Here is a 9,701-nt window from a genome sequence, read left to right as displayed (position 1 = left end):
TATTGTTATCATCTCCAGCTGGCAAAGTGCACCATCATCGGAGCTATACTCTGTCTAATATATGCCCTAAGGACAAGCAGTTACAGTGATATCGCACAGGAAAATTGCAGATCCCTGTTGGATAAATGTGATATAACGGGGTATTAAAGATCTCAGGATATACTGCCGAGATTTGTAGTTTTTTTTTTTTCCTTTTTTTGCAGAGTGTAGCTCTCCACTCCAGACAAGAGGCACATGTGATTGGAAATATGGAAATCCTGCCCTAGCTCCTTCACACCACAGAGATTCAGATACATGCACTGTGTGGCTGCGAGCACAACAGTAGTCATGCACAACCCTGCTGCGGAAATTGTGGCAGGATACCCAGGTGGAAGTGTGGCAGACAAAGATGCCAACCTAGAGACAACCTTGGGGAGTGCCTACTCTCCAGTGGACTACATGAGCATCACCAGCTTCCCCAGGCTTCCGGAGGATGATGTGATGTCGGGGGAAAACACCCTGAAATCTCGAAAGGATGATGACAACGTCCTGAGTGAACAAGACACAGGTCAGTCAGTGGCGAAAAAAAACAAAACAAAAATACACTGTGCTGGAGAGTCATCATGCATTAATGGCAGTCAAATCTATAGGTCTTTTCTTTGTTGCAAGTGATTTCAAAAAGTTGACTTTGTTTTGGTTGGATTGCACACATGCAGAATTCAGAAATATCTTTTTATTATTTCAAGTAAGAATTGTCAAATTGGTCAGAGGAAATGACCTCCCTGTTAATCTAAGCCTTGTTTTGTGCTATATATCTCAGACCCAGATCTGTTTCTGAAATCGGCTCGCCTCCAGCGTCTCCCCTCATCAGCTTCAGACTTAGCTAGCCATGATATCGCGTCACTGCGGGAGACCACCAGAGACCCCTTTACAGAAGACTGCGCCTGCCAGAGAGACGGTCTGACAGTCATCATCACAGCCTGTCTCACCTTCGCTACAGGGGTCACTGTCGCTCTCATCATGCAGATCTACTTTGGAGACCCACAGGTAGGGTGCAGCGGTGCTTTTGCAAGCGTGTTGCAATGATGTTGCTTCTCCCAAATGACTATGGATGATTATGGGATTATGGGTGATTCCCTCCCACACAAGCTCGTGTCATTTTAAAGATATAGTAACTGTCTCTCTCCCTGTCTGCATTGTTCTCTTGTGTTGTTTGCAAGGTCTTTAACCAAGGAGCGGTGGTGACAGATGTGGCTCAGTGTACGTCTCTTGGGTTCGATGTTCTGGGGAAGCAGGGCTCCAGTGTTGATGCTGCCATCGCTGCGGCCCTCTGTTTAGGAATTGTCCACCCTCACACCTCTGGTATTGGAGGGTGAGTTTATAGGAATATGTTCATCTCTGCTTAACAGTGAAGTCTTGAGATGTGGGTGAATATGAATTAGAAGGCCATTTTGTGCTTTGTTGATATGCAGAGGGGGAGTTATGTTGGTGCATGACATCCGGAAGAATGAGACGAGGGTTATTGACTTCAGAGAGACAGCACCGTCTGCTATCCATGAGGAGATGCTGCAAACAAACCTTAATCATAATGTAAGGATTTTTTCTACAGTTAAACCTGTTAGAGTTTAGCAGGAGAGCAGAAGACAGTCTTGGCATTAAATTGTACTCTGGTTAACATGTGTACCCTGTTGATATGTTACATTCCAGCCTGGCCTGCTTGTGGGAGTACCAGGCATGCTCAGTGGGATGCATCAGGCACATCAGCTCTATGGCAGGTACTTTGAACTGTCATTCAGTGCTATTTTCTATTTGTTTTGTCATTTCTTATGCTATTAATAGAGGCTTTGTTACACTTTTTTCTACATCTGTGTTTCAAATTATTTTAATAAATGAAAGATAATGTATTATCTTTTTTGTGAAATCCTTTTAAGAAAGGTGGAACAAAAACACATAATTTGAGCTCTGATGACGTGAATCTGTGCTTGTCTCAGTGTTTACAACTAAAGAACTGATGGCTCACAGTGAAAATGTCACCAGCTGTGTTTAAAGCTGTGTTTTTTGCGCAGTCAGAGTGTTGAGCTGCAATTACTCTTATGCTCCAGATGCCTAAGCTGTGTAAGACATGTTAGGAGCGCAAGCTAGCTCGCTTGATCCATGTACTGAGATTAAGATACTGTGGATTATCACTCCTTTTGAAAATGAGGAGTTTGAATTGTCTGTGACAGCTTTAAACATTTTTAAACCAAACAGACTTACATGATCTTTGCTCTTACCAGGATGCAATGGAAGGATGTGGTTGCCATGGCAGCAGATGTGGCCAAAAATGGATTCAATGTTACTCATGACCTAGGTAAGTATAGAGTAACGTTGTACAAATTACTGGGTGAAGTCAGTATCTCTTAATGTCACTCCTCCAGTGGATAAAAACATGCCAGCATTATCACCTAGCCCAGCTCAGTGTTTTTCCTGAACAACATGAGGTGAAGCTATGTCAGCATCCAGTGTGATCTCATATGTTGGTTCTGTCTTTCCAAAGCTGAAGCTCTGGCTAAAGTCAAGAACCAAAATGTTTCGGATGCATTTCGGGATTTATTCCTCCCCAACGGCCAGGCTCCCCTTTCTGGATTGTTCACCAGACGCCTTGATTTAGGGACCATTTTGGATGCTGTCGCAGTCAAAGGGATATCAGAGTTCTACAGTGGAAATCTAGCACTGGAAATAGCGGCTACAGTAAGGAATAACATTTTTGCCCTTCTCCTACTATGAATATATAAATAGTCGTGAATTCTGCATTGCCTCCATGGCAAGTGGCTTTTACCTCTGCTGTACTTTCACTTCCTCTTTTTTTGTTGAGGAACTGATTGACTTCTGTGATACTGTGACTAAATAATGATAGGATCTTAATTGTGAGGTTTGAATGAATGATTAAGATAAACTTAACTCACAATAGTCTCACAAAAGAGACCTTGTTGCAGTTTGAGAGAAGTATTTAAAGATTATTTTTGTTAACATGCAGTTTTTTCTAACTCAAATCATTTATTGTGTCTTTTTTTCCTTGTATATGTAGCACAAGCATTTCTAGTACCCTGCTCTCTAGGTGTTTGGAAAAACTAAGTAATTCTGAAGAAAAACTGAACTCTAATGTGACTATTTGATTAACCTAAGATACACTACAACTAAGATATGTTGATCTCACAAGAAATTCTAAGTTGATCGTGATACTAGATGTTTTGCTTCTTTGCATAAGCCCTGTCATAGCAAGAACATTTTAAATAAAAATGTCATAACAAGAGCTCACAAACAGAATAAATACATAATCCGAGAATAGAACACATTGTGATAGAAAGCAAGGCAATTTTTAAAGGTACCACCTTTAAAAATTATAATACAGTTAGTATGTGACAGGGTGTAGGTGTAATAACAAGCTGGGCAGTCTCAGCTCCATGATGGTCATTAAATGCAGGGTTGTTACACTGAAATTAGTCCCTTTTATTGTACATGAACACTGCAATACTTCCCTATCATATGGTTCACATCTGAAGTGGATCTGGGTTGTTGTCGGCATTGCAGCACGTAAGTGGACAGTAATATACAGCATAAAGTACAGTTAGGATGATAAAGGCCTCTGCCCTTTGTTTTAGAAAGACAAACTTAAGTGAGTTACAACTAAATCAGTACAAGTAACAACAGACATCAGAATGCAGTTCAGCATGAGTGTTTCTTTAGGTTTTTTAGATATTACTTGACTATTATTACCTTTTTATGAATTTCAGTGTAATGTAATTTCTTTTAGGGAAGTGTTAGTGGCAGCAATGTGCATTACAAAGACCGCTCAATATCACATGTAAATTTCATTTGCATTTTCAATAGGTGCAAGCACGAGGCGGCGTGCTCTCAGAAGATGACATTGGAAACTACAGCACAGTTCTACAGAAGCCAGCAGAGATCACCTATCAGGGTAAATACCTCAAGTATTATTTACTTTAGAGCTGTTGCAAGAACACGCACACACACACACACACACACACACACACACACACACACACACACACACACACACACACACACACACACACACACACACACACACACACACACACACACACACACACACACACCATTCATCAGCATAACACTGACTTCACTTCACCTGAATCACTTCTTCTAGTTTTCCTTTGAGCAGAGTATGTTTTTGCTGTATTCACTAATAATAGTGAAATATGCACACTTGCATTTGACAGAGTAAAGAGTGTCAACAGTACACACCTGAGTACTTTGTTTACACAAGCATGAGCTAATGGCTGCAATGCAAATAAAATCCATTTGACACACTTCCTGTTTTTTTTCTGTATTTAAATGCTTTCTTTCCTGATATTGTTTAATTTTTCTGGCTTTTATATGTTACATACGGTTTTTGTAGATTGTGTATTGTTTTTTCATATTGTAGATACTTTATAATTTGTTTTATATCTGTATTGTGTTACTGTATATTTTGTTTGATGCTCCAAGCACAGATGGTGCAACAAGTGACGTTAGGATGCTAATGTATTGTAACACTTCTTTGCGTTCTACTATGTGCGTGGTGTGCATTTTTGCTCTTACTTATATTGTGTTTTTCACTACAGAAATATAAATTTTTGATTGTATTGATCTGTTGGTGTTTTCTGAAGGACACCACGTGATGGCGGCCCCGGCCCCCCATGCTGGCGTTGCCTTGATCACAGCACTGAACATCCTCGAGGGCTATAACATTTCCAGCCAGGTTCCCAGGAACAGCACCTACCACTGGATTGCAGAGGTAGTACAATAACTACACAGCACAATAGGTTGCAGAATTTATTAATTCATGTGATGTTTTTTAAACTTGCAAAATTTACACCACTCAACCAGGCTGTGAAAATATCTCTGGCTCTGGCTAGTGGCCTGGGAGACCCGATATACGATGCTTCTGTCTCAGAGATTGTTGCCAAGATGCTGAGGTAAAGATCACCCCACCTAACCCCCAGCACCCCATGGTTTTTTAAATGTATAATGCATAAATCTATCCCAGTCAAAGACGACATTTTCATTGAACCCTGCCCTCTGGTGCTGTCCAACTCCAAGTAAATCACAGGCGTCCCTACTCCGCCAGATGATCAACGACACTCAGGCGTTCCCTGTCAGCCATTATACCACTTCATTTACCTTGGAGGACGGTGCAGCAGCTGCCCAGGTCATGGTCATGGGCCCAGACGACCACATCGTGTCAGTCATGAGGTACGCCAAATTTCAGTGACAGTAAAGAGCTGATTTATGTCACTGGAAAGCTTTAACTAAAATCAGTTTCAACTTTCATTTGTTTTAGCTCACTGAACAAACCATTTGGCAGTGGGATTGTGACTCCTTCAGGAATCCTTTTGAACAGCCAGATCCTGGACTTCTCCTGGCCAAATAAAACACTGAGCTCATCACCTAATCCTGTAATCGCTACTTTTGTCTTTAATTCATTATTAATGAATTTTTTAGTGACATACTTGTTGTAGCTTCTCCTGGTTCTCATGTTTTTTTGTTTTTTATTTGCTATAGCATAACAGCCTCCAACCTGGGAAAAGACCCATGTCCTTCCTGATGCCTACAGCAGTGAGGCCGGCCGTGGGGTTATGTGGCACATATGTAGCCGTTGGATCTTCCAATGGAGAGAAAGCTCTCAGTGGCATCACACAGGTTATTTAATAGCTTTTCTACTTCAATAATCAGTGTGAAAATACATCTGCCAGAAATATATTTTAGTTTTGGTCCTATACAGTCAATCACACTGCCAATTTTCGTCCTTGCGAGTGATTTCTGTATGTTGCATTATTATAATCTACATCTTATTCTGATCATGCACAGGTGCTGATGAATGTTCTGTCTTCACGTAAAAACATGAGTGACAGTTTAGCGTACGGGAGACTCCACCCACAGCTGCAGCCAAACACACTCCTGGTGGACTGTGAGTTTTATCTGCTGTTCTCTTTATTGTGCGGTTTGGTCAAAGCATTGCAAAGCCTGTTCATTTTTACCTGCCAAGTACAGCTCCCCCTTCCAGCTAAAAACATGCATGTTGTCTTCGGATCACTTTTTTGTGTACACGAGACGAAGTAGTTGGGTGTTAGGATTACCATAGCATACTACAATATATCTTGATTTATACCTGACATCTTCTGCTGCTAAAATAATAATCTAGTGTAATTTCAGTGGGAGGTAGCAAAAGTTATGTTTGTAAAAGCTATGAAGTCCATTTTGCATATATCACATTTATGCACAGCTTTTAGGAAATATACTCCTTTGGTATATTGCTGTGGTGATCCACTACAGAACAGAATTTAAGGTATGAATGTTGGGGATTCAGTTCAATTTTATTTTATTCATATAGTGCCAAATCACAACAACACTCTGTAAAGTTTTTTTTTTTTTTTTTTTTTTTTGGCCTTTTGTTGGACAGGTTAGTAGAGAGGTAGACATGAAAGCAGGGGGAACCATGAGCTGGAGTCGAACTCAGGCTGCTGCATCGGGGACTATAGCCCCGGTTCATGGGTTGCTCGTTCAGCCGGTTGAGCTATCTGGGCTCCTGTAAACACTCTGTAATTGCTATGTGTAATGTGGAAACTGTCATATCCAGCTATTCTTTATTATTTCTTATTTAGGCCCTCAATAACTGCTCTTCCTGAGGTGCAATGCAACAAAATATAACTAATAAAACAGGTCATATAACATGCAACAAATCTGAATAAGAACATCCTCAAGACAATTTAAAGTCAGTGAAAGACTGAGCATCACAATGCGGCAATTGTATTCCACTGTAGTAGTTCAGACTAGTTAGTTCAACCTGAAATTATTGTTAACATAGTGTTATTCGAAGCCTTTTAAAACTTGCCCCACTTGGGTGTTTTGCTGATCAGAATTGGTGTCTCATTCCACTGTGTAATATCTCTGAAAGCAGAGTGGCGCAGTGGAAGCGTGCTGGGCCCATAACCCAGAGGTCGATGGATCGAAACCATCCTCTGCTAAATGTTTAGGGTGGTGGTGGCTCAGCGGTTAAAGCTTTGGACTAGTGAACAGACTTCTAAACCATGAGAGATAGGCATAAACTCGCTCACACCGAACAGACAGGGCTGGTGAGCTGTTTTTCACTGCACCTGATGTGACAGACAGATGGCTGAGCTTTGCCTTTTACTGAACCATGTTCAGAGACTCTGCCTCATTAGAGATGCAGACACTTAATATGTGTTGAGGGAAGGTTAAAGCAGCTTTGGCTCCTTTCTGGACCTTCATTCTGTCTCGGGGGCCCAGCTGTAGACTTTACTGACACTGTGTGCATAAGCAAATCACCTGGGAGTGATTGTAGGATTTTCTTTTAGCTAAGAGTTTGTCTATTCCACTATCTCACACTGAATTATTTTATATCCTCAGACCAGGAGAACGCTCTCTCATTCCCTCTATCCCAAATTGACTCAAAATATTTGACTCAAACTTTTATTGAGTTCTCTGAGCTCTGCTGCTATTACAACTTTATTCCTGTCTAGCACTTTTAAAGAGGGGTAAGAAAAGACAAACATAACAAATCCAATGCATGATATTCCCCTACCATTTCTCTTAACAATATTTTCAGAATGTTTCTCATAGCTACACATCATGGGTGACAAAAAGCAAATTTGCCTTTTGACCTTGTTCAATATTTGAGTCTTTAAGTGACAGGCACAACTGATTATCATTAGTAATGACATCTGAACATCATACTTTTGTACATTGTTTGTACTATCCAGTGCGACTTTTCATTTGCTCATTCATCCCTCTGATCTCACACCCTCATCCCTCTGCCACTCTCTCTTCTTATCCCACAGCTGAGTTTTTGGATGAAGATGTGGAGCTGTTACAGGCTAAAGGACACAAAGTTGAGAGGATCGATGTTCTCTCATTGGTGGAGGGCACACGGAGAACCAATGATCTCATTATTGGGGTGAAGGACCCCCGCAGTGCTGACGCCTCCGCCCTAACTATGTCCAACATGCCTTAGTGCACTTTCTGTCCTATTCTCACCCAGTATCTTGGAAAGGGTAAAACTAACACTGTATGATGTTTAATGACGGAGTGAGGAGGCTGCTGATCAACTCATACACTCAACAAGGTTTAAAGGTAAAGTGAAATATGTGCATTCTTCTCTGAGATGACTTTTTAGGAATATCTGATAGATGATCATTTTGCTCACCTAGACTACTAGACAAGAATGCTGCCTCACTAACCCCTCTCTCACACCGTCCAGTAACGTTCAGTCCCAATGTACGTAGTGTTGGAAATATATATCCGTCCTCTTAATGGCATCAAATTTCATGGCCTGTATTATGCACAGCAGGGCATAGAAATGCAAGTGCTGTTCATAAATTAATCTGATGCATTCCAGTTTGAGGAAACCATAAACATATGTAATGGCTTTTAAAGCTAATTTCAGAATGTTGAGAGAAGCAGCTAGTTTTTCACCTGTGAACTAGTGAGCGTGATGTTCAAAACTCTTGCACTCTGAGTGTATGATCAAGAGCTCTGAGGTAAATCAAAAACAAATAAATTGATTCTTTGCGAGAAAGGGCTGGCACGAAAATGGCAGAAAACGATGCCACGCGAGGAAGTCACCATTTAAACACAAGCTAGGTGCGCAGTGCATTTTAGCCACCTTTCTGCTTCTCAGCACTTTCACGATTGCTCCATGTAACACATAAGATCTTGTGATACAGTGAAGGTAATAATATTTACACCAGAGATTTGTGTCACAACTGAACAACACTGTCCTAAACTGAACACAGAGGCTAAACCTACTCTCCTACTCTTTATATGGTGTATAACTGTGATTAAATGTTATTGTGTGGCACAGCTGCTGGAGCTTAAACTGTTGCAAACAATCAATGGCTCCTTGGGACCATCTTAAGACTCACACATGCTTGACACAGAAGTGGGATAAGACCTCCCCATCTTAATTGATTTCCTTCATCAAGAGGATTTTATTTAGTTTACTAGGTGTAGAATATAAGTAATTGTAGACTAAGTGTATTTAAGTAAATAATTTAAGAATTTTAAGTTGTTGCATGGTTGTGTTCTCATTTTAAGCTTGTTGCTGAAGGTTTCTGTTTTGTTTTTTTTTAGAGCTGGGGTATAATTGTTCTTAGACTGGGAATAATCAGATTCTTTAGAGATGGATTGAATGTAATGGCTATTTTTCTATGAGCATTTGTTGGGCTGTATACATTATTTCTACTGTTATAACAATGCATTCAATCAGTACATTTTAGAAGGGGATGTGTTGTTTTGTTTTTGTTAACTTGCATAATTATATTTGCTAGTGTATTTAAAATAAGAACCAACAGCTTTTGTAAAGCATTGCACTCAGAAAAATGGTTCAATTTATGTCCAGAATGGCTGGCTGATCAAACAGGATCTTTAACTTATTGTCTCTGTTGTTCAGTACCAGTGCAATATGACTGTTGATGCTTGTCTCCTGTGCTCTACAGTACCATGCCTTAAGGCACACATTTGCACATCTGACATTTTATTCCATTGTGCATTTGTATCTGGTTTTAATAAAAATTAGCACTGTTCAATCCCATTGAATAAAATGTTTGCACACACCCTGATGTTGAAGAGTGTCTGTCTATACCTGTTTCTTTTGAATGGCTGCAGTTTGAAACTAATTGTTACAAATTCCACATAGCTTT

General features: G+C 40.4%; 1 protein-coding gene and 1 non-coding gene across 2 annotated transcripts; both read left to right on the top strand.

The window, feature by feature from the left end:
• Positions 1–294: 294 nt before the first annotated feature.
• On the top strand, positions 295–9,614 carry LOC111576279 (glutathione hydrolase 7). Its single transcript, XM_023281882.3, has 15 exons — positions 295–547; positions 800–1,026; positions 1,200–1,351; positions 1,452–1,569; positions 1,687–1,754; positions 2,256–2,329; positions 2,516–2,709; positions 3,850–3,937; positions 4,650–4,777; positions 4,870–4,958; positions 5,083–5,235; positions 5,324–5,438; positions 5,545–5,682; positions 5,851–5,950; positions 7,842–9,614. Exons 1-15 carry the CDS (start codon positions 295–297, stop codon positions 8,012–8,014), a joined length of 2,070 nt encoding a protein of 689 aa, XP_023137650.1. The 3' UTR covers positions 8,015–9,614.
• Positions 6,936–7,007, top strand: trnam-cau (transfer RNA methionine (anticodon CAU)). Its single transcript has one exon. It is a non-coding gene; the product is annotated as a tRNA-Met (tRNA).
• Positions 9,615–9,701: the final 87 nt, after the last annotated feature.

Source organism: Amphiprion ocellaris, chromosome 8 (genome assembly GCF_022539595.1).
Source record: "Amphiprion ocellaris isolate individual 3 ecotype Okinawa chromosome 8, ASM2253959v1, whole genome shotgun sequence".
In the NCBI taxonomy this organism is placed as follows: Eukaryota; Metazoa; Chordata; class Actinopteri; family Pomacentridae; genus Amphiprion; species Amphiprion ocellaris.
Note: the sequence above shows the minus strand (reverse complement) of the source record. Positions and strands in the feature narration are given on the sequence as shown.

What these genes read in the sequence shown, in the direction of transcription:
- LOC111576279 (XM_023281882.3), top strand. Translation starts at nt 295, where the DNA reads ATGCACTGTGTGGCTGCGAGCACAACAGTAGTCATGCACAACCCTGCT. An exon ending in TGAGCTCATCACCTAATCCT is followed by an intron (nt 5,439 to 5,544) that starts GTAATCGCTACT and finishes TATTTGCTATAG; the next exon opens with CATAACAGCCTCCAACCTGG. An exon ending in CTCTCAGTGGCATCACACAG is followed by an intron (nt 5,683 to 5,850) that starts GTTATTTAATAG and finishes GATCATGCACAG; the next exon opens with GTGCTGATGAATGTTCTGTC.